We start from the raw sequence: 26343 nt of genomic DNA on the forward strand, positions 1-26343 counted from the left end.
TGACCCATAAAGGCAACCGAGAGTTAAGAAAGGGAATCGGTACAATCTTGTAGAATACAATGATTCGACGAGACTTGGCTTATTATTTTCTGCACTGCATAATATTTTACTTTTCCCAATCTTTTCAATGTCTCATTATGTTCTTTTCTTTTGTTTAATTCCTTGGCCAGTTATTCATTTCACGCATAAGTCTGTATTAGAAGTTTTATTTTCCAGTGATCCGTAATTCTTGTTGAGTTTTCAAAATTCACCAGCTTCTTATCTCCAGATGTACGTACGTTTCGTAAATTCTGTTTCTCACATTTTACGATACTTTCACGAGTGTCACGTGTAAAAAAAAAAAAGAAAGAAAAAACAAAAAGTATAAACAAACATAAAATTGTATCTAGTGTAACACGAAGAATAAATAGATCTGTTCAAGTGCTGTTGGTTTGCAGAATTATGGAAGAAAGGAAGAGATCAAGCGTTCGCATAATGCGCGGAAAAGTAGCAAAGAACTGCAAATGGTAAGCCAAGAAATGGAATATCGATTGAACGTCGGTAGTTTTTAGCTATAACTGTAACTATGTATTACGTCCAAGCAAATGATACCATTTTAGACTTTTCCGTTTTACGTGTGCATACATCACGAAAGTAAATTCCACTGCGAACTGCTCGCTGTTCGTCGTTTCATGTCCCGCATTTTATTTATCGCGTTTCATCACAATGCGAAGTATTAGCTTGTGCCAAAAGTCCCTTTCGTTTAATCAGGAAATATTGGGTTGGTAATTAAGTGACTGCGGATTTTGTCATTAGGTGGTACGAAAAAATCCGCAATCACTTAGTTGCCAACGTAGATGCACTTTTATATTGCATTTCTCTTTTATATTATTTTATCGAATTATGTACCGTCCATTTTGTTCTATCACTACAAAATAATATAACATACAATATAATATAATTGTTGTTATTTCTATATTCAAAGGTAGGATCACAATAGCTATTATTATATTCTATAGATAAATCTATCACACCGTTCTGAGCCAGAAAAACCTTTATTTACACATTCTTACATGGACTAGGGATAAAAACAAAAGAACATCTTAAACCTATCGATTAAATCTATCGATTGTCTCTAGAACTATCTTCTAGTTATTTTTTGTAACTAACGCATCTGCATATAGATGGCGAGCACGAACTCACGTTGTCATTTTCAACAATAATATAATCAGAATTGCAGATAATTCTAAAATAATATAATAATACTAATAATAATATACAAAAATTTGTTCTATTACTGCAAAATGGATCACTCAAAATTCAATAAAATAATACGAAAGAAAAAATATTGCGCATCTAATTATTTTCTTATAAAATGTCAGACACTTTTGGGATAATCTATTAGGTTGGCAACTAAGTTGGCTGTCATTAGGTGGTGCGACAAAACTCGCAATCGCTTAGTTGCCAACCCAATAAAAATCGCGTACAATTTTCGCGATGCTAAAAGTATCACAATTATCTGATGTTAGTACGTGCGAATTATTTCTTTGCAAAATTGAATGTGAAACAGATAGACGTTATTTATTAGAACATTACGTTAATTATTTCCAGTGAAGGGGAAATACTTTTTCCGGAAAGAGGAAAACATTCCACGCTATTGATTTCCTCCCTCGTGAATATATTCTATATATCGAGAAATTTATTTTTCAGTGTGCAAGTCGTTTTATTTTCGTAGCAATTTCCTTGTTCACTTGTTCAATTCGTGTTTTCTCCCGAGCCACGATCTTCCAAATGCCAACTCGTACCTTCAATTTTCGGCTTGTTTTTTCAACGAAAGTTACTCTGCACCGTATTATCCCGCCTCTTCTACGTGTCGCCAGATTTATTTGTCCAACTGGAATCGCTCTCCTGTGCCATTTTCTTCCACATTTTGTACAGCGTGGCTGCTATAACCATGCAATAAATCGCGCAGACGAAAGAAACTATTAGAAAGTCGGAGACAAATATCGTATATCATCAGACAATCGCGTCACAAACAACGTAATTTACTTTATAGTAACTGCAATGTGGATGTTTAAAATATTGTACATGTACACGTTACGTGAAATAAGTAAGATACAATACATATACAATGCAAAATACAAATACATATTTTTATTAATGTAATTTTGTTTCTCTTTTATTAGTTTTAATTGTCTCATGTGATTTACGTAATTTACACGTGAAAATTGCATATATTGTCAATTGTGCATCGTTACGAGATTTTCTTTAATGTTTTATACATCGTACTATTAGGTTGGCAACTAAATGGTTGCGGATTTTGTCATTAGCACGTAACGACAAAATCCGCAATCACTTAGTTGCCAACTCAATATAATAAATCGCGAAGACGGAAGGATTCATCAGAAGGACAGAAATCATTAGAAACAACATAATTGATTCTGTGATAACTGAACTGTGGAAGTTTATACGATGATACATATTTTTACGAATACAATTTCTTTTTTCCTCTTATTAATGTCTCGTGAGATTTACGTAATGCACATATGCAAATAGCAGATACATTACGAATTGTACATTACCATGAGAGAATTGTGCGAGAATGTCAATATTCCGGCCGCTGGATTACACGACATATTAAAGAAAAATATTTATTTAAAGAAATAGGAATTGCATAATGCAGTCTACGTGTATAGTCTTGATAATTATGGTTAGTCCGGGGTGAATACGGTTCAAGAAATAAAAGCGACATTGCATTAATTACCTTCAAATATTGCAATTATATTGCAAAATTTTTATGCACATAAATAATTTGTTAAATTTGTACAAATACTTATTTTCATAAATTTGTATTATCTATATATTTACTATACTAAACAAAATCGAAAATGATCCACATCATCCACTAAATATTGCATATTAGACTGCAAAATAATTATGCAAATAAATAGTCTCTTAATTTGTATAATAATTGCATTACAAATCTACCTACTATAATAAACAAAATCGAAACTGATCCACTTTATATATTAAATATTATAATTAGACTGCAAAATAGTTATGCAGATAAATATTCTCTTAAATTTGTATAATAATTGCATAACATATCTACCTACTATAATAAACAAAATCGAAAATGATCCACATCATCCACTAAATATTGCAATTAGACTGCAAAATAATTATGCAAATAAATAGTCTCCTAAATTTGTATAATAATTGCATAACATATCTACCTACTATAATAAACAAAATCAAAAATGATCCACTTCATGTATTAAATATTATAATTAGACTGCAAAATAATTATGCAAATAAATAGTCTCCTAAATTTGTATAATAATTGCATTACAAATCTACCTACTATAATAAACAAAATCGAAAATGATCCACATCATCCACTAAATATTGCAATTAGACTGAAAAATAATTATGCAAATAAATAGTTTCTTAAATTTGTATAATAATTGCATAACATATCTACCTACTACAATAAACAAAATCTCAAATGATCCACTTCATGTATTAAATATCCTAATTACGCTACATCGTAATTACAAAATAATGATGCAAATATTAGATAATCTCTTAAACTTGCTTAACAACTGTACTACCCATCTACCTACTACAATACAATACTACGCATTACCATCTCATTACCAAACTGTTACTTTGCTTTCGCGAAGCTCGGCGAACAATCTCATCGTCAACGGCCAAAACCTCGCAATTTCTCATCCATCGTAGTCAACGTCGAAACATTGCCCTCGTTATCGCGAACGCTTTTGCTTGAACCTAACCTAATTCTCGCCAGCCAAAGCAATTAAAACGTCAGACACTCTAGCGATCTCGTGTCAAAGGCCACCGCTTCCAACTAACATGTCTTCGATGACAAAGATACCGCAAGGACGCGTTCTACGTTGGTCGTGTCGTACGTATCCATATTTCATATCATTGTACATGGCAACGTACACGCGGTGACGTCTTCAAACCGGCGTGATTATTATCTCTTTGTCTACGTAGCCGTCTGATCGATAGCATTGTGCAGCAGCGTTTTTGCTTCGAGCATCAATTCGGCCTGGTTCCACGAGCCGAGTGGACTCGTTCGTTTTCGCAAAGCGAAGGCTCAGCACCAGCCTCCGCGAGATCCTCCGCTCGTTTTCGATACAAATTGTCTCGTAGCTCAGGGCTTTCTTTCTCAATCTTCGATCCGCCTTTCCAAGTTTCACCGATGGAAATTACGTGGAAAGAAGATACGCGAGGAATGCGGATGAGAGTCTCGATTCTTCTATTATTTGTATTATATCGTTGAATTTTTCTCGTCCGAAGAGATTTTCTCATTGTTTCCAGGGAAAATTCCTTTTTAGGTTATCGATCGAGTTTTTTTCGTTTTTATTTCTCCCGAGCTTTGGTTTGCTGGATGATAACGTGCATCGTGAAGCTTCTTGGGCTATTTGAGTGGAGAAGTTTTTAACTGGCAAGGGGAAGGTTTGGCAACTGGAGAATTGAGAAAAGTTTGAAACTTGGCAAATGTAGCTCATGAGATGCTAAGAAGGAAACAATTTTCTCTGAACAGTGGAACGGTCCTAGGGGTGAAAACTCCACTCCGAAGAAATCTTGACTTTTCATGTTATCATAAATATTTTAGAAAGTATATAGGATAGGAGGGAAAAGTTGAATTAAAAGTTATAATCCCTTTTACGTACATTTCTATTTCTATTAAATAAATTTCTATTAATAAATTCCTATTTTTATATTTCTATTAATAAATTATTCTATTAATAAATTTCTATTTACACGTAATTTTCTGAAGCTGTTTTTCCTCTCACACGCATACACAGCTCTTTGTAGATACACAAATGTTACGTATAATATTATATAATGAATAATAATATATATATAATAGTACTACGTATAATAAATGTAACAAGATTTTTAATCACGCGAATATTTCTGCCTTAATCATTTTTTCGCAGGAAACAAAGGAAAGAGGAAATACTTTGTTTCATATTATATGTACAATTTGTTTATAATAATTATTTACATGTTTTTATTTGATCGGTTTATTTCATCTCGGCCTGAAAATACTAAAAAACATGTTAAAGTTTACGAATATATTTTGGTTTTTATTAAAATTGCAACTTAAACAGAGAATTGTAACTGCTTTCTGCGCATGACGAGTATATTCGTCGTAGCAGAAAATGTTGCCATTTCTTCATTTCGCAAAGTTTCCAAACGCTTGGTTTCCGAGGCAAAATAAATTTTATTCTACGTTTTTTCTTACTTTCACACAAAAAACGTTATACTTATCTTACAAGAACATTTACATTACACATACACGTCTATCGTTCTCGTTTACATCCAAAAATGGTCAGCTAATAACGAACACCCTGTATATGAAAATCGAAAGAAGAACACCTAGCAGCTAGTCAGGTGTGCCACTAAAACCTCGCACTTGAACCACTTGCAACTGTGTTGCAACTATCACAAAGCAGCAAGAAGTTGAGCGAAAGTTTGAAACTTTCTGACGAAGATCCTCTTATCCTACATTTTCTGTACAAATCTCACGACTTCCATCAATCATTCTAAATATGCTACGCGACCTCGATTACCAATAGCAATAAAACTGTCCACTTGTAACACTTCGAAACGGGCCCCTGTCGACCACCATAAATCTCGTCGAACAGCGTCAAATGTCTACCGATAGGCTGCGATATTCCAATAAAATATCGCCGATTTGGCTCGTTGAATATCTTTTATTAGCCGATAAATTTCACCGATTTATTACGAGCATATTGTCGTGTTTAGCTTACCGTATCGAAGGTTCGTGATTGACAATTGTCTGCAGATTGGGTTATTCCAGTTTATTTTCTATTTATCTTGCAACGATAATGGTGTTTAATGGTGTTTCATGGTCAATTATGGTTTGAAGCGCACAATATGAATTAACATTTTACCGACCGATAGCCGATTAATTGGTTTTTTATCGCCAACGCTTACCGACTGATAACCTATTAATCGACTTGTTGTCGCCGATAATTTTTCTCATTATTTGGGCAGTAATGTGTTATTTAGTACTAAGGTACCTTGCTCAGTTGCGTCAGTTGCGTTGCTTTGTAAACTCCCATAGTTTTATACCAATTTAAAAAACTTACAATTCGCGACAAACGAAAAGAATGGTATTGAAGAGTCTAAATCGAAACAGAGGCGGCGCCAGGGAGAATCTGCGCCTGAGTTGCCAATCGGACGTGCGTATGCTGTTGAACCGCTAGCGGTCAGTAAAGTGTTAAGATGTAACCGACGCTCAATTTACGCGAGTCTGTTTCTTACGTGGTAAATTGCATTTTACTTTTTATTTTTCTTTTATTTAAAAGTGGGAACGTCCAACGAAGCTTAAAATTTCGACAAAATTCAATGAAATGTCGTAGCGACGGTATCAGTAAATGTAGGAAAACTTGGTGGAAGAAAAGATTGAAAAAGAATCGTGTGAGGAAATGACGAAAATGGTTGAGGACGAAAATGACGCCGAACTTGCAAATATTCAAGCGATGAAGATGATACGTTCGTAGAAATTTTAAAAAGCAAAGATTGAGTGTTTTGAATTAGGATAGCGACACTGGTAATGAATAAAGTTTATTTTTGTCTTTGAAACGTCATTCAAACAAACTTCATTTTTACGGTTTACATAAATTAGGTGTAAAATTAAATTAAATTAAATTAGTTTGTTTTTGAAACGTCATTATTCTTTTGTATCAAAAACTGCTTGAAATTCTTCTAAAGTTTACACGTACTAACCTCTGTTTTTACACTAATTTATCTTCTCTTTTTATACTGGCAAACTTCATTTTCGCGGTTCACATAAATCAGGTGTGTAATTAAGCGATGGAAGCTAATGTAATGTGTCGCAATTACGTTGTTAATTACGTCGTAATCGTCGATGATTGACGAACACTGTCCAGCGACGAGAAACAAGTTTTTCAACAGCGAAAGAAAACTTGTGCATCGATCTAGGCCAAATTCATGAAAGAGAGAAGTGTATCTGTAGATGCGAAGCACGTTAGTGCCACCTTTCGTCTCAGTTGCAAAGAAAACTTATTCGTTCCATTCGTTTTGGGCAGATGGCATAAGCAAAAACCAAGAAATGTTTATTAACTCTTTGATTTGATTTCTACAAAGTTGACGTTACGATACACATCTTCTAGCGTTATTAATAACCGGACCACGAATTTTTAGTTTTCGTACTTTTCATATGACATAGGGTTCGCGTATTTTACATAAACCACGTTAATAAACATGTTACATATTTATTTCTAATTTCATGATTCCTGATACTTTCGTATAATAATCATCGTACAATCAGTTTATCAGTTCGTACGAAGTACAAGCGGGACAATTTGAATTTCTTTAATACCTTTAAGGGACGTACACAACAGCGGTCAATCGCGTAAAAGTGGATTTCGTACCGATTTATGTCACGCGATCAACAAATAGGAGAAAAATTTCGTCGTATTCGATGAAGAAATGTTAGTTATCACTCGACATTGAAAATTTCAAGAATTTTGCAGGCATATCCATATAATTTTGTTTAATTTAAAGAAATTGAAATATGTACACTTCAGTTAGGTTTCATGACGCCGAACGATCTCCTTCGATGTGTAAATTAATGCTTTCACGTGAGCGAGATCGTCTTGCGATTTAAACGACCTTGGAAAACCTGTTATTACTTATCGTAACGCAAATTCTCATAATTAGACTGCGGATTTTTATTTTTAATTTCGTTAACACAACTGCAGAGGTGGAACCTACGCGAATATTCATCTCACCCGTTAGACGTCGTAACAACTGCTTCACTTTGAACGAGTTTCTTATATCTTCGCATGTTACGTGCACTTTGTGCGTTCTTGCAGTTTTTGAACCTTCTCCAAATGTATCAAAATCCGCAGTATAACGATAACTATAAGATTAGCAGCTAAGTGATTGCGGATTTTGTCATTACCACTTAATGGACCTACCCTAAACCTAACCTAACCTAAAAACATTACCAATAAATGTAGGTACACGTATGAATGTGATTCATATTTCGTAAATATCAATGTAATACATATGTATGTGTATGTATGTGTAGGTATTCTACATTTTGCAATTTATCTTATTCTATTTGTTCTACATTTTGCAATTTATCTTATTCTATTTATATTTCTTTTTCATATTTGTGTTTTATATTTATCCTATTTATATACACAGTGTATGTATTCCACACTATTTGCCATTCACCTTACGTAATGTCACATATTTTCTAATTATAATTTATAATATATATAATAAGTTGAATATTCGGACACGTTTCAGCTGAGTAAAAATCTACGGTTTAATAGTCATATTCTGTCTTCAAATTTCTTCTTCCGCTTCTATTTAAGTTGTTCTGTGCATATGTGTAACCTGCGTTATTTGACACGTACCTTATACAATGTGACACGTTTCCTTCGTATAGGTAGAACATTTCGACACGAAAAAAAAAAATAAAAATAAAAATAAAATCTGGCTGCATAAAAATCAGCAGCGTATTAATAACAATTTACAAAGGGCTATCGCGCTATTCAAAACATTTCCTTCACAATTTTTCACAATTTCTGTATTAAAGTAAAGGGAAATTGTTCAATTTCCACACTTGCGACGTTTCTGACAATTAAATTAAATTAAAATTCTGATAATCACGTCAGCTGTGACGCTGCCTATCTAAAACAGAAAAAAGAAGAAAGAAAAACACTGAATCGATAATTTGATAACTACAATGTTCGTTATTTATTGTACTCGGCTGTTCGTGGAGTTGGCGCTCTTTTCACGAACACACAGTTTCCGCGGCAAATTTGCTCGCGTGTACCTTAACAAAATTTTGCGTACGCGCCTTACGCTTAGCTCAACAAAACTTTCGCTAGAAACTTTCGTGCTTTTCATGTGCCTGGCAGAAGTTAGCGTACTGAAATCCCAAAGTAAATTTCCATGCAAAAACTTACGTAGCGAACGAGTGAAATTCCACTATTGGGCTGGCAACTAAGTGATTGCGGATTTTGTCATTATCACCAATGTCCAAATCCGCAATCACTTAGTTGCCAACCCAATATTTTATTTCAATTCTTGGCTTTTTAATTAGTTAAGAAAAAGTAGATATATTTTTGTATTACCAACTATTTGCAAAATCTAAAGCGAACGTTTTTCTTGCAATTTGTTTAGGTTATGCTCGTTGACCTTGACGCGGCTGGTGATTTTACGGCCATTAGGCTCCGATTTAACGTCGATTAGTATCGCGGTGAAGATGCAGAGCTCGAAGAGGACGCTGCGCTCCAACGAGATGGCCATTCCAACCGGTGGCATGCTGGACACCGAACTAGAGCTGCAATTCGCGCTTCAGTATCCGCATTTCCTGAAGAGGGACGGCAACAAGCTACTGATACAACTGCAGAGGAGAAAACGCTATAAAAATCGCACGATGCTCGGGTACAAGACGCTAGCCGAGGGAGTTATCAATATGGCTCAGGTAAAAAGCAATTTTCGACCTACAACTACATTCGATAAGCACGTTCTATTCGATAGATACACGAGCATACGACAAGTACAAGATACAGAAGAATATTCTTCTCGAAAATCCTCGTTTTATGCGTCGTCACTACGACGACTTTCTTATCAGCGAGAAGAAAATTACTTTCGTCGTTTGAAATTTCCTTTGTCTGATCGTCTCGTGTCGGCTGCGACGACCTACGTTTCGCTTTTTCTTTCACTGATTTTTTGCAACGAGCCGGACAAGTTCTCGTGTGTCTTTGAAATCGAGACTGGTATTGTTTACGTTCTAACGACCTTCCAGCTTATCTGTTGGTTCTATTCCTACGTCGACCAAACTGGCACAAAACAAATGCTGTTTTTCGTTGTTATTTATCTTTCTACGAGATCAGAGACATCTACGGCTGCTTTAGCGTGCGAGTGGAAGAAATTGTAAGAGAAGTTGCAGGTGTACTGCGAATCGATTAACACTAGAACTATCGATAGTTAACACGACGTTGTTTTTACCAAAATCAATGAAAATGTTTAAAAAATATGTAATAGTGGAATATTTTTATATTTTTCGATTTATTACTTTCTTACAGAAGCAATTCCATGTTATGTGGTACATTTTTGGTATTATTAATCCATCTGGGACCAAGATCCCTAAACAAGGGTTGCCACATTTATAAAATTGTAGAACCAGTCAATTCGACTGGTGTGGTAGTTCTAGTGTTAATTTGCAAAATGAAGAAAATATATTTCTTTATGTGCATCAATTGAACTATCTTCTTTCACACAGTTTTACTCTTATTTTATTATTATTATTTTATTATTAAATTTAAAACGAAGAATTTGTGGAAAGTGTTCCACTGTGCACAATCTGGCAGATGATTGTTCTATACCACAATTTTATTCCACACAATAAATAATCGAGTAACTCTCGAAGACCTAAATTATAATAATTATATATATAGTAAATAGCTATGATATAAAAATTTATCAAAATCACTATACATATATATGTAGCGCTGGAGTACAATTGACATATTTATTACTGCGAAAGTTCAGCTTAATTTGAAATTTAGCTATACATCATCCCTGTTGTGCTGTTATTATAGCGGCGTTCGAATCTCTAGAGATTAGATTACAAATGCATTAGGCTAAATCGGGACACCTTGTGCCATGATGCAGCTACGAATATGCGAATTAAGGTTGTGAGTGAAAGGAGAATTACAGCTAATTTAATATCCTTGTCTAATATATTATCAAGAATTTATTTAAAAAAGTATCAGGGAATATCCAGTTTTCTAGCCGTCCGATCTCATCAGTTTTATTATTTAAATTGTTATTAATGATTATCGTTCAATTTTAGTGTGTAAAATCTAATTTTAGTGCTAATTTCATTTAACATCTTAAATAAATTTAATGAAATAAATTTAATTATATTTTATATATTAAACAAATAATTTGATTTAATACAAATGAAAAATCTAATTTTACTGCTAATTTTCTCGCAGTCTGTTAAATTCTCACGTAACAATTTCATTCGTTCAATTTATTTCTCTACGTGATTATTATGTTACCGAAACAGTATAAATGAACAAAACAACAAAACAACGAAACAACAACACAACAAAATAAACAAACAACAACACAACAAAATAAACAAACAACAACACAACAAAATAAACAAACAACAACACAACAAAATAAACAAACAACAACACAACAAAATAAACAAACAACAAAACAACATTAGAAAATTATTTATAGCATTCGATCAAACTCTCTAGCGTTTTCAAAACAACGAATTTGTAAAAAGTGTTCTACTGTACACAATCTGACAAATGATTTTTCTATTTCATAATCCACAAAACAGTTCATTTAGTCGATAAACCAATAAATGCAAGTCAATAAGTAATCGAGTAATCTTCGAAAACCTAAATTATAATTATTATATACATATACAGTGAATAGCTATCGTACTAAAATTTATCAAAATTAAACACATTCTCGATATTTTCGTAAGTGCGTACCTAAAGATTTCATTCCTCGTTAAAATAAAAATTGTTTAAACACATATTGTTCCCTATGGAGTTACAAGGTTTCCAACGAATTTATCGCCCATTTACAGTATCTGCACCGTCAACATCCTCTTCGAGGTAACAGCCTCTCATGCTTAAACTCTGCAATAACATAACTGTTTTCGCACACGATCGTTTCTCCACGTATTCTAGTTCTACTCGTCAGCTTCAAAATTAAAAGGAAAGTCCATACTCCAACTAACCACTCGGTGTCGACGTCTTCGGCATCCTAGCCGAACCTCTGTTCGCCGTGTAATTTTGTAAATTCAGGTTCGTCCACCTGAAACAAAAACAACCGGCTGCCATGTGAGACTAGGCCAGAAAAAAGCAATTCGTTTCTCATCGAACTGTTACACTTGCGTGCGTGCACAGGTTCTCCAGAAGCAGATGGACCTGGAGCTGGAGCTAGTGTCTGACAAGGCGGAGAAGTACGGTGGCCACTCGGTTGTGTTAGCCCGCGTGAGCGTGGTCGCGCTCAGCTCCCAGCCGGTCGACCAGGACAAAAGACTGATGAACGACCCGAACGAGAGGCTCTGCCCCGAGTATAGCGACGAGGAGGAAGAGTTCAGCTCAGAGGGCGAAGCGGAAGGCAGCGACAGCGAACCAACTCTTGAGATGGGACACAGACGAAAGACCCGGGCGAAGATTCCGCCCAACGCCAGGGTACGTGAATTGAATTACATACGTAATTTGCTTCCTTGTTTGTGTATGATGAATGTATCATTAATATGTATGTTGTCTGCCACGCGAATTTTATTGGATTGAACGGAAAGTTTCGCTTTTACGGCCGAACTCGAGGATGTGTTCTCTCCTTTACGTGTGTTGTTTTCGATGAATGTGTGCACCAATTCCTTTCGATGTTGCACCAGTTTTTGTCCGACCAATGTGGTCTTGCGTTGTTTTGGTGAACCATTTGTGAACTTGTGCCAGGGCAACAGAAAACAAGTACTTCCAAAGATGATTCTTTCATTTTCTGCAGTTGACTGTTGATTAATCAACAATCCCAGCTTACAATTGGATCAAATGAAAGTTAATATGCATTGTTTAAACACAGATACATCTTGCTACGAAAAAAGAAACGAACTAATCAATAATACCACGTTACAGTTGAATTATATTAAGGTTAATAGCCATTGCTCAAACTCTTGCGTTGTTTTGGTGAACCATTTGTGAACTTGTTCGAGGCCAACAAGAAACAAGTATTTCCACGGGTGTCTGTTTCATTTTCTGCAATCAACTGTTGACTAATCAACAATACCAGGTTACAGTTACAATACCAGGTTTAATAGCCATCGTTCAAACTCTTGTGTTGTTTTGGTGAACCATGTGTGAACTTGTACCAGGCCAACAAAAAAAATTTGTTCACACTCTACAGTTAACTGTTGACTAGTGAACAATACCAAGTTACAATTAAATTAACTTGAGACTAATAGCTCAAACTCTTGCGTTGTTTTGGTGAACCATGTGTGAACTTGTTCCAGGCCAACAAGAAACAAGTTCTTCCACGGGTGTCTGTTTCATTTTCTGCAATCAACTGTTGATTAATCAACAATACCAGGTTACAGTTGAATTATATTAAGGTTTAATAGCCATCGTTCAAACTCTTGTGTTGTTTTGGTGAACAATGTGTGAACTTGTACCAGGCCAACAAAAAAAATTTGTTCACGCTCTACAATTAACTGTTGACTAGTGAACAATACCAAGTTACAATTAAATTAACTTAAGACTAATAGCTCAAACTCTTGCGTTGTTTTGGTGAACCATGTGTGAACTTGTACCAGGCCAACAAGAAACAAGTACTCTCAAAGATGATTGTTTCATTCTCTACAGTTAACCGTTGATTAATCAACAATCCCAGCTTACAATTGGATCAAATTAAAGTTAATATACATTGTTTAAACACAGATTCATCTTGCTACGAGAACAAAGACGAACTTTCTGATCAACCCAATAAATATTTTCCCTCGAGAGCCGCAATAAATTGTAATAGACCTACTACATCACAGTATTTCATTTTTCAATGAATAATTTTCAAAAATCTAATTAGTTTTGCTTTGCTATGAGTGGACCGAGTATCCAGCGATTGTTTTACAATTTCGATTATAGTAACAAAGGTGCAATAATTATTAGCTAAGATATAGTCCTGCCAAAGAAATGAAAATATTTTAATATTATACCTAAACTACAAACTTTTGTGCAAGTTCATATTATCAAAGTATAATAAATAAGACAATTGAACAGAAAATTGTTCTCTACCTACCAAATATTATAGAAATCACTACACTCTGTATATTTCATATATATTTTCACCTTATATGTACTCTGTGCAATTTTGCACAAATTTTCTATAAACCTATAAGAATCCACAGTTCAATTACAATCATACTATTATTGTATTACTATGTACTATTAATACTATTACTATTAATATTGAAACAATAACAATTCCTTCCTCCCAACTATACAAGAGCATAGGGACCAAACAAATCTTAATTAAACAACATTAAAGAAATTGCTGCGATAAACGTCAATGCAAATAGCCAGATTGTCATCATCAATAGAATCATCAATAGAATCATCTTTATTCTTGCAGCAAAGAAATCTAAAGCAGAAATTCATAGCACTGCTGAAAAGACGGTTCAGGGTATCCGAGGACCTCGATCAAGATCAAGAGGAGATCGGGCAAAAGCTGTCAGGTAAGTACACATACATCAACTGTTCCTATCCCAAAACACAGTAGCCACGTGAAGAATTGTGCCAATGTTTCACCGATCGTCTTATTGATTATTTTATAGACTCGTTAACTGGATTTGTTAAAGGGGCAGAAATGGAAATCGAGGAACTGTTCGACGAACTGGAAAATTTTTCAGACAGTGGCCCCGAATTGGACACGATGTCCGTCAGTAGCACGCCCAAGCCGTCCCTGCGCCCTTTCTTCAGCTCTAGTCGATCTCTTCTCGCGCCTCCTCACTCCGGTAAGTGAATCGCTCGTTTTCGTTCGTCCATACATTGTTGAGTATCGTAGATTTTGTGATCATGTGAATCTCGATTGGCAAATACGAGTTGCTCGATACGACGATCAGTGCGGCGTAAAGAACAGTGGAGCGAAAAGAGAAAATATACAGCAGGTGTACATAACGCGAGACCTGTACAGATCGGTCTAATTGTTGCCTCTGTCGAAATAGTTGCGCACACGGTAAGGAACACTGTGGTTATATGGTGACACTTGACGAGTGTTACCTATGTTTCCATTCATGCTTCTGCTAGAAAGTAAAAAGACAAGAACACCTTCTACATGTAGAGAAGACGACCTAGCGGAACAATTGTCTTCGTTTATTTATTTATCTAATTATTTCTAATTACTTGTTTGAGCAATGTAATCGCTGTTGATTTCTAATTCCCTGTCTTGCAGTCTTTTCGTAGTTGTGTCGTAGGCGTAGGACAAGAGTTCGCAATTCTAACAAGCCTAGCGATCGCAGCAAACACCTACAATATTCATTTAGAAGCATTCGACATGAAATTCTGATATTCTACAAAAATATATTACGCTGAACGCTTGACACGAGTACCCTAGTCGTCTCTTTTTATCGATTGTCTGAAACCTCAGCGGAGGTTTATCAAAGAACCCGCGTGGCCAGGACGTGTACCAGGCATGTAAATATGAAACCGGAATGTTTGTATAGAAAACGTTTATTGTACGAAAATGATTAAAGATATTCTATTCGAAGTATTGCCCATCGCTAGCTATACATTTTTCCCACCTGCCTGGCAATTGGTGGATGCCACGCCAAAAGAACTGTCGCTCTTTTGAGGCAAACCAGCCATCGAGCCATTTTCGTACATTCTCGTAAGAAGCGAAGTGCTGGTCAGAAAGTGCGTGTCCCATCGATGCAAATAAATAGTAATCGGACGGAGCCAAGTCTGGTGAGTAAGCCGCGTGCGAAAGTATTGCCCAACTGAACGCTTCGATCGTTTCCTGGACCGGTTATGTTGTATGTGATGGTCCATCATCATGAAGCAAAATTACTTTGTGTTGCCTTTTTGATATTCTGGTCGTCTTTCACGCAAAGCTTGATTCAAATCGATCGTTTGTTGTCGGTGGCGCTCAGCATTAACGGTTTCGCCAGGTTTTAACAGCTCATAATAGATCACACCCTTCTGATCCCACCAAACACAGAGCATTGTCTTCCGTCCATAGCGATTTGGTCTTGTAGTCGATGTCGGTGGTTCGCCTGGGGCTGCCCATGATCTTTTACGCTTAGGATCCTCAAAATATATCCACTTTTCATCGCCAGTCACAATTCGATGGAGAAATGACTTTCTTTTGTACCTGGCGAGCAGCATTTCGCAAGTGGTTTTCCGGTTTCCCTGCTGTCTTTCGTTCGGTTCATGCGGAACCCATTTTCCCACCTTCTGGATCTTTCCCATGGCTTTCAAACGTATGGAGACGGCTTCTCGTGTCACGTTTAATTGATCAGCGAGTTGTTGTTGCGTTTGAGCGTCATCCTCATCCGACGATGCTTGCAATTCGCTGTCTTGAAACTTTTTCGGTGGTCTTCCACGTTCTTCGTTCCTCGCGTCAAAATTGCCACTTCTGAATTTTTTAAACCACTCAAAGCACCAAGATTTACCAAGAGCGTGCTCACCGTAAGCCTCGACAAGCATTCGATGCGATTCTGCATCAGTTTTCTTCAAATGGTAATAGAAAGTCAATGCTGTCCGCAAATCGTCGTTTCCAGGCACAAAATTTGACATGTTCAACGCTATTACAAACTATGCTGTCGTATGAAACTCGTATTGTTCTGAGTGGAAAATGTTTGTGAGATGCCAACAAAGACTTTTGGCATCAATGATGCAGTTCAGTGATAACTGCATTATCAGCTAGGTCCATCTATAGACAAATTCCGGTTTCATACTTACAGGCCTGATAATTATAAAAGTTAGCAAACTTGATATAATATTGTGATATTCCTAGGCAAATAATGAGAAATATGGCAAAGTAGTTTTTCCTATACAATACACTGTGAAGTATTCAATAAAATATTTAATAATAATAAACAGTAAAGTAATCAATAATTAAATTATTATCATATACTAAATATTATTGTTAAATTACATTCAAGTTTTATGTAATATCCTCCTGATATTAATCCTCCTTTCTAGTAATCGATATTAATTAAAATCTTTCAACGCTAATTCGAACATCCTGAACAATATAATTTAATTGAAATATCCGTAATCGTTTCATTTGTACTCGGAGCGATACGACTGCGTCCCAGGTCCCAGAAACTTTGCAAATTATTTACCATCGTCCGTGATCGTTTCTTCGTTCGTTTGAATAGCACAGATTCGAAATACGACTAGCAAAGTCGTCGAGATGCAACACGAGTAACGAACCGACAGATATCGCACGTTGAGTACCGATCATTTTTTAGTAAAAATAGAAGCGCAAATGTTGTTTCGTTGCCAATACGGATTCAGATCTGTTTAACTAAGTGAAAGTCTGGTGCGTTGGCTTTGCATTGTTGCATGTTACGATTCGGTAGTAGTAACCAACGAGGAGACCGGAAACACTGCTGCGACAGCCATAGGTCAGCAGAGCGCAGGTCAGCCAGCTAAAGAGAAACAGCGTATCGGACACACCACTCCAGGTATGTAAAGGCACACCGGATCGTCGCGATTTCCAAGGACAAATTATCCCCGGATCGTTTTTCTTTCTTTCTTTCTTTTATTTTTTCTTTTGTTTTGAAGAATCTTCGCTTCGCCGCCGAACGAGCATGCCTGCGTGAATTTGAACAGCATGACATGTCTTTCTTTCATTTTTTCATTGACCTTCTCGCGACGATTTTGCTGCTCATCGGCCAAAGTGTAGATCGAACGAGTTGATTTGATTGTAGACCTTTTGTCGTTATTTTTTTCTTTTGGTATTTTCGTGCTGTCGTGGCTATGAAAATGTGCTTGGTAGCGGAAATTCATGTTATGATATACTTTACACGACGAGGAGCACGATACTTGGTGATTTTCGGTAATTATGTAATCGGTAAAATTGACGTTTTAAGGTGTAACGTGTTTCGCGAGGGTAATTTTGTTCTTACAGAAACAGGGCAATTTTTCATGTCAAGTGGAAGATTTATGTCGATTGATCGCAGCGCAATCGCATATTAATATTCTTTGTATCCTTGTATTAATATTATACACATATACAGGGTGGTTGGTAATTGGTGGTACAAGCGGAAAGGGGGTGATTCTACGCGAAAAAAGAAGTCGAAAATATAGAATAAAAATTTTTCGTTCGAGGCTTCGTTTCCGAGAAAATCGACTTTGAATTTTCGCTCGGTACGCGTGCGGTACGTTATAACGGATCTCACTGTAGATCGTTGTCTCGATGGAAAAATCTTGAAAAAAAATTTTTGTTCTATATTTTCGACTTCTTTTTTCGCGTAGAATCACCCCCTTTCCGCTTGTACCACAAGTTACCAACCACCCTGTATATACATATCTGACAGCACGTACACTTTTGTAGTTTAAAACGCAACTCATATAACGACATACTTCTTTCCTCTCTCCTTAGGAACAATAAAATCAGTTGGTCAATTATTTCTCTAATTACTCGAAATGAACCTATTTGAAATTCACTTTCATTTTCGAAATTAAAACATTTGTAATTATCTGTAAAAAAAAAAAAATTTTTTTTAAATAGAATGCTATAATACACGAAAGTGATATATTTCTATTATATGAAATAATCTGAGGAACTATTCCAAATATCGTTTGCCATGCAATGTTTTTCAATGAATCATAGCAAGAAATATATAAAACAATGAAATATTCCGAATCTAGAGGCTGAAGAAGCGTTTCGAACAGAATTTGCTTCGTTTCGAGGGCGACATCTCGCGATGGTCGATCTTATGTAGGCGGACGTGCCTTCGAGATTTCAAGCTGATGTTCGCTCTTCTAAAGGGAACCCTGCACTTTCTTATACACCGTTCGATACAGTTTCTAATTCTCTACAAAAAAGTATTATATCATTTTAGTCTTGCAAGACTCGTTGTATGAAAGATAAAGGAAGATAATATGGTGCTCTTACGTTCGCCTTCTCCGTGTCTCCCATGCGCTGCACCCAACGAAGTTAACATTGCAATATCTTTCAAACTGTCCATTTTCGGATACAGGTAGCTAGATACTTTTTTGTAGAGAATTAGAAGCTGCATCGAACAACTGTGAAAAAAATATATAGTTCCATTTAAAGGAACAAAGGTCACCTTGAGATCTCGCAAACGCCTGCACCTAGGCAAATCTGCTGGTTATCGTGAGACGTCCCACTCGAAACAGAACAAATTTTATCTGGCAGACTTTTTCCAATAATTTATTCATCATTTATAAATAATTTAATTGGTATTTAATGAAATTAATATTTGCGTGGGTCGGTTCAAAGTTACTCGTCCAGTATCAAGTTTTGAGCGTAGAGAGGAAGAAGTAGACAAATAATTAAAATTAGACAATCGCGCTAGTATCTGGCCAACGTGTATTTAGTCAGTTTTGGCTTATTGTTAATTGGCAGACTGAAACATGTAGCTACATATGGCGGTGTACGCAATTTTGTAGATTGCAGAAGGAACTCGAGCGCGTGAATGACCTCTTGCTAACCGACAGAAGCTAACCGACTCGGTAATTAGATGTCTATTAGTTCCACCGTACACCAGCAATGATCGTTCAATGTGCAATTTCTTCCTCGTAGTACCTATACACTACCAGCTAAAATCACAGCCAGCCTCGATAATTTCATCACTTTTCACTGCGACACTGGACGTTTCAGTTACCTTAACACGACAAATGACCCAAGTCAAAAAGAGAAACCTTTCGTATCCTGGCTCATTTCTCTTCTGTCCTTTAGAAAACACAAACGAACGAAGCATTCGGTGGAAAGACGAGCAACGGTCGTCAAATCGAGTAACAAAATAATTCGATGTGAAAAATAAGTGCGAGGAAAAAGTATTCAGTTGCATCCTCAAAAAAGACAATTGCTCTGCTGTTGCATGTTGATCGACGCGAACGTACGCCAATCGGAACGAGTTATCCCATTTGGTTGTTTATTAATAAATTAACACCGCAAAATTACGCTCGTTTTTGCGCCGAATGCTCTTCTTTCATCTTCATATAACTGATCAAAGTGATTTCACGCTGCATACAATATATCGAAATTATTCTACTGCTCTTAACCAGTCAGCTGTAAGACGAGTATACTCGTCAAACTGCAATATTCTGCAACATAAAATGAAGTTGTAACGAAGCGACAATTTGATTTTGCAATTTTAGTCACCGACACGCCCCGTCATAATACGAATTATCGCCATTTCTTCATGACGAGTATACTCGTCGGACATAGCTAACTGGTTAAGGGCCCTCGTATTTCCATTATCCTTGCGTCGTACGCGATCAGCACGCTGACAAGAAAGCCCTCGTTCGTGGTAGACGTTAGAACACACCTGTAAGACCGATACTGATATATCTGTAAGGAAATGAGATGGAAATAAACGTTTATCTGCCATCTAATCTCTTTTGTAGTCATTTTTGTTTGCTTCCGCGACACAATGAAAATCCAGTTCGATTTCTCTCAACGATAAAAAAAAAAGGAAAGAGAGCGGGCAGATCTCTCTCCCCTTGAATCGAACGTCCAGATCGTTGCTGCAGAAGAGATTGTGTTAACCGTGTGTCTGTGTGCTTTTTATACGCCTGTCTGTACGTAGCGAATTTGAACAAAAGTGAAAAGCAAATTGCAACACCAAAAACCCTGCCCGCTGGCCTCTCTCTTTCTGCCTCTCTCTATCTACTTGTACGTACGTATCTCTTTTTATACTATGAACTATATTGTTACATCTATCGCTGTCTCTCTTCTTTTACTAACTCTACTTGTTTCTTACTCTTTCTCTCTGTCTCTCTCTTTCTATCTATCTATCTATGGTCGCTGTACCGATTAACACGCCACACGTTCAATTGCGAGTGTTCTTGAAGCTTCACTGATCTTCTTAACGAATAGAAGCGAAAGAAAAGAAAAGAAAAACACATGTCTCGAATCACGAACGCCTGTTGCCCGTTGCATTTTGCGCGCAGATTCGTGTGGTGTATCCTTTTCCATTGATACGTTTTAGTAAGTTCTCTTATATATATATATTATACATACTATCTATGTACGTACATATTGGCTTGGCAACTAAGCGGTTGCGGATTTTGTCAATATTGCTGATCTTCGCTCTTCTAAAGGGAACCAGGCACTTTCTTATACACCGTTCGATACAGTTTCTAATTCTCTACAAAAAAGTATTATACCATTTTAGTCTTGTAAGACTCGTTGTATGAGAGACAAGGGAAGATAATATGGTGCTCTTACGTTCGCCTTCTCCGTGTCTCCCATGCGCTGCACCCAACGAAGTTAACATTGCAATATCTTTCAAACTGTCCATTTTCGGATACAAGTACCTAGATACTTTTTTGTAGAGAATTAGAAGCTGCATCGAACAACTGTGAAAAAAATATATAGTTCCATTTAAAGGGACAAAGGTCACCTTGAGATCTCGCAAACGCCTGCACCTAGGCAAATCTGCTGGTTATCGTGAGACGTCCCACTCGTCTGTACGTCGTCAAAACGTCTGTACTTGCCATTAGGTGGTATTGACACAATCCGCAGTCACTTAGTTGGCAACCCAATATATCGTCGGTTTAACAGAAGAGCGACGCATCTGCGGGATCATCGATTTTTGGATATTCGGGAACTGTCACTCCTGAGGGAATCTCGCCTGCTATTTTGCAGGAATATTTAGTAAATGTTGTTAAAATATTAAAATAGTTATTATGTATAATTATAATAACACAATTATAGTAACACAGTTATCGATTGCTTTAATCGTTTTTTACCTTCTGAGGGTATCATAATCATTTCAATTGAAAAGTGTAGTCCGGCTAAATGGACGTTTGTCAAACCACCGATAGGAAATGAATATTTACGTTCAGAGATCCCCAGGCTAATCTGTCGGAGGATGAAATTCAATTAGGCGATGTATATGAACTTCGTGCGTAGTAATTAATCAGTTAACTGCGTTTCACGAATATACGCGTGAAAAAGAGAACTTCAAATTATCAACTTCGCAGACGTCCCCTGCTTTTACAGTTTGAACACATTGCAGTTGCCACTTTGTCGCTGCAAATTGTACAGTGGTAACGAGTAGAAATTGCTTTATCGCTGAATGGTTGAGCAATTGATAATTTCGAGTTTGCATCAGGTTCTCTGGAAATTCAGGATTTCCAGGAAAAGCTACCTAAACGTCTCTTGATCTTCATTTAGCGGTGTCGCACTTCTGGCAAACTGACAACACGCGTACAATGTGTCGGACCGAGCCATCGCGTCGATTAATTAAACGCGTAGTGTACGATTCGTTTGAACGCGTTAATAGAGCCACATAATAGAGTATGTGTGTGTGTGTGTGTACTTCTCCGCGGGTTAATCGATCACACATTAATCAATTGCCACGTACGTTATTGATCGTAAAGTTGGGACCATAATCGACGAGTGAAAAGAGCAACTTGATTCGCCTAAATCTAATTTAATTTCCTAATAAATCGCAGAATAGAGGAAAATGTGGTGCTGTTTCCCTAAAAAAAAAAAAATTAACCTCTTTATTCGCAAATTCTCTTCTACTATCAAATTAGTAATTTCGAACGAATGTTAAACCGAACCTTCGAAATATCCCTCAGATATTCTCTACGCGTAACCCACATCTTCTGCCTCTTCTCGGACAAGATGAAGAAATAAACGAAATGGGAATTTACAAATTATGTCTCGAATTTACGGTCGGTAACGCGCGGCCAATTTCCTGCGATACGATTAGGCAAATGCACCGCGACGAAGAGTAATGAAATTTCGTTGCAGAACGTGGCGTGGATAGGCAAAGTGACGATAGTTCCCGAAGAGCGGACAGCGACTCGCACCCGGAAAATTGGACGGATCACGAGGCGAACGATCCGCCGAATTACGTGACGGGTTCGCCGCCCAAATCGGAACAGCATAACAAGGCCGAGAACACGGACAAACGGAGCAGGCTTTTTACTCGTGACAGAGGCGTGCCGGCCACCAATAAGTCCAAAAAGCATAGCCTCAGTGTGGACCTGAAGCCTCCTGCCGACTTGAATAGCTCGGAGGTAGATGGAAAATTCGATCGTACACAGCATATCGTATCGTATATAGTCTACAGTGTATCGCTGCTAGAATTACAATACACACTAAGTACACTATGCACTACATATACTATGTACTGTGTACACTATACAGTATGCACATTATGCACCGTGTGCACCATGTACACTATGCACATTATGCACTACATACACCATGCACATTATGCACTACATACACCATGCACACTATGCACTGTATACTGTGTACACTATACGCTATATACACTACGCAGTGTATACACTATACGGCATATACACTGTATAGTATGTACACTGTGCACTACACTGACCATGTGCACTATACACTATGTACAGTAGTGTATCACTGCTAGTATATACATTTATCTTGATATCGCACATAGTGTACGGTGTATTAAATACGAAAGCGACGTCACCGTATCGTCGCTCGTCTCGCAGCTATTTGACGAAAAAGATTCTCCCACAACATAGAAATACAAATCGATACGACATAAAACAGATGAGAATCTCGATTCTCCACGGTTCCCTTATTTACGTACGTATCTTCGTAATCAGCGACGCGTATAAATTCTCGATATATTCAATTTATTGTCCATGATAGAATTTAATTGCGCTCGAACATGAGAGCAGTCGCGATCGTGATCTTGAAACGTTTCGCTCGTACGTTAAGCTGGACACGCGTATTTAAAGCGGGCCACGTATTGTTTCAGCCGAGGAAAGCGTTGGTCGAGCAATTAAGCCGAGTTTTGCCGGATGACAGTTTGCCGGACGCTGTGTCGTTGGTGTCGCTGGCTGATCCTGGCGCGGCTGTGCTGGCCACGAGACTTCAAGAGAGGAACCACAGGGTCCTGACGACCGCCTCTCCGGCGGATATTCGTGCCACGTTCACGTGCTTGGTCACGCGAATACAGAAATTGTAACTAATAATTTACTTAACGACATAACGATCTTCCCTTTAGTTAACTAGTTAGCTGTTTTTCGCGAGTATACACATCGCGAAGAAATTACGATATCTCTTGTCATGACGAGTATACTCGTCACGAAGAAATGGCAATATTCCGCGTTACCACGAGAAAGCAAAACAGTCATTTCGTTGTAACTTAATTCTGTATTATAACATGTACTCTGTGTTTGACGAGTATACTCGTCACGAAGAAATGGCAATATTCCGCGTTACCACGAGAAAGCAAAATAGTCATTTCGTTGTAACTTGATTCTGTATTATAACATGTACTCTGTGTTTGACGAGTATACTCGTCACGAAAAAATGGCAATATTCCGCGTTACCATGAAAAAACAAAACAGTCATTTCGTTGTAACTTGATTCTGTATTATAACATGTACTCTGTGTTCGACGAGTATACTCGTCACGAAGAAATGGCAATATTCCGCGTTACCAAGAAAAAGCAAAACAGTCATTTTGTTGTAACTTGATTCTATATTAATAACAGCCACTCTGCGTTTGACGAGTATACTCGTCACGAAGAAATGGCAATATTCCGCGTTACCATGAAAAAGCAAAACAGTCATTTCGTTGTAACTTGATTCTGTATTATAACATGTACTCTGTGTTTGACGAGTATACTCGTCACGAAGAAATGGTAATATTCCGCGTTACCACGAGAAAGCAAAACAGTCATTTTATTGTAACTTGATTCTGTATTAATAACAGCCACTCTGCGTTTGACGAATATACTCGTCGTCGCTTACTTTTTGCGGCACATTTTATGTGCACACTTTTCGAAGTTTTCAAAGAGTCCGCAACAACTACGAGCGTACTCGTCGCAACGCAAAATATTGCCATTTCTTCGTGACGAGTATACTCGTCAAAACTGATTAATTAACGGTTTATCCTCACTAGTACTTCGCTGCGAATCTACTGGAAGATATAATTCTAATACAATATAAATATAAATATCGTAGAATATTGAAAATATTAATAACAATGATAATATTTATTAATAACGAAACCATCTTGTCATTTCTAGTTGTAACAGCTCCGCTAAGCCGCCGGCACCGATCAAAGTAGTCATTGCCGGTGGTGACGGTTTCGTGAATGCAGTGCTCCGCCACTACGTGGATCAGCTAAGTTTCCGACCGCAGAGTTATCTCAAGTTCTTCGTCGTGCCTCTGGGCTCCAATACGTTGTCCAAATACCTCGGCTCCATAGACGCCAAGTACTCGATGTTGTTCGGTGACGAGTGGAAAGAATTGTTGGAAAGGGAGGGCGGTGGCGCGAGCGAGGGTGCGGCCAGAGTTTCCGAGTATTTGGCTTCGGCTGGTACAACCTTGCTACTGCCGATTGCGGAAGCCATGGTTACCTACAGGTACAATATCCAGGCGGTTCAATTGATTTTTACGTCTATACATTATGGATTTTCTTTACACGATACTAGGCTACCCGAGTGGTTTTGCCCGCACAGTATTTTCAATTTATGAGATGCTTTTAGGGGTTGAATCTCGAAAAAAGCTTAAACACGTGTTTGTTTATTTTTAATAAAGAGTTTCTATGCCGAACTTCGAGTCTCTAACTTTTGCAGATATAGAGTTTGTCCTTTGAGAAAACAATTTAGTCCTTTTTCACTCCCCCCCCCCCCATTCGGCTTGAATTTGCAGAAAAAAGTGCGGATAAGTGTAGCATCGCTGGGAAATTTGTTAATCCCCGTTTCTTGCAAGAAATCTTCTTCGAAGAATCAAAAGATCCCCTTTCAAAAAATAAATTTCTGACTCTACTGTATCTTCATAAAAGCGTCTAAATTCCATCCAAACTCGAAAGTTGCTTTTATGTTTCACAATAGAAAGTTGTTAAAACCAACTGCTACTGACACGAATCGTCATAAAATCTTGTTATAAAAATTATTATGAAAACAAATTACAGAAGATATTAAAGTATAAAAATACAAATTGGGACTTTAGCTGTTCGTACGCTGAAGCAGAGATCATAACAAGAACCAAACATCGTTGCGCTTTAATTTTGCAGAGAAACAGACGACAGCAGCCAAATCTTCATCCCATTCATAAACGACGTCCGCGTGGGTTGTCCGGACAGCAGTTCCTCCGCGTCGGTTGACCTCGAAGAGAGCAACGTGACCATGTCTGGCTCTCCACCTTCTCTGCCACCCCCTGCATTACCTGTTCCACTTCCTGGTAGGTTAACGCCACCAAGCAGCCCGAACGTCGGTCAACCAACGAGGGAAGGCTGGGAACCGGTCGAGTTACAACTCGATTATTGGAGCAAGCAAACACAGGGTGAAAAGGGCAAGAACACATTAAGACAGGCGTTTAGGGCGTTACACGTTCAGAGACTTCCGCCTCTGGGTGAAACTCCTGGCCACTATTTGTCCATGAACTACACCACAAAGGAGAAGAAACAGAAAAGTACGTGTCAAGTTGCGTCGTTTGTAACTTTCTGACTAACCAACTTTTATTCAGATGACGAATTTTGGCAACTTTGCAATTGCCAAAAGTATGCGAGTACCACTGGCAAGATTAACCAGTTGGCTGTTTCTGACGAGTATACTCGTCACGAGGAAACGGC

General features: G+C 37.4%; 1 protein-coding gene across 5 annotated transcripts in view; it reads left to right on the forward strand.

The window, feature by feature from the left end:
• LOC117212852 (phosphofurin acidic cluster sorting protein 2) overlaps positions 1 to 26343 on the forward strand; it is a 193301-nt gene that overhangs the window by 157545 nt on the left and 9413 nt on the right. The window contains exons 2-11 of one of the 5 annotated variants that reach the window (XM_033457919.1): positions 438 to 506; positions 9208 to 9511; positions 11970 to 12260; positions 14191 to 14293; positions 14393 to 14572; positions 17144 to 17248; positions 22522 to 22790; positions 23516 to 23721; positions 24794 to 25132; positions 25786 to 26183. In XM_033457919.1, the coding sequence (XP_033313810.1) occupies positions 438 to 506; positions 9208 to 9511; positions 11970 to 12260; positions 14191 to 14293; positions 14393 to 14572; positions 17144 to 17248; positions 22522 to 22790; positions 23516 to 23721; positions 24794 to 25132; positions 25786 to 26183 (2264 nt within the window). The remainder of the gene's footprint in view (positions 1 to 437; positions 507 to 9207; positions 9512 to 11969; positions 12261 to 14190; positions 14294 to 14392; positions 14573 to 17143; positions 17249 to 22521; positions 22791 to 23515; positions 23722 to 24793; positions 25133 to 25785; positions 26184 to 26343) is intronic. The other 4 variants (XM_033457920.1, XM_033457921.1, XM_033457923.1 and 1 more) reach the window with 4 other exon arrangements.

This window comes from Bombus bifarius, unplaced genomic scaffold, assembly GCF_011952205.1.
Source record: "Bombus bifarius isolate JDL3187 unplaced genomic scaffold, Bbif_JDL3187 scf7180000008401, whole genome shotgun sequence".
NCBI lineage: Eukaryota > Metazoa > Arthropoda > Insecta > Hymenoptera > Apidae > Bombus > Bombus bifarius.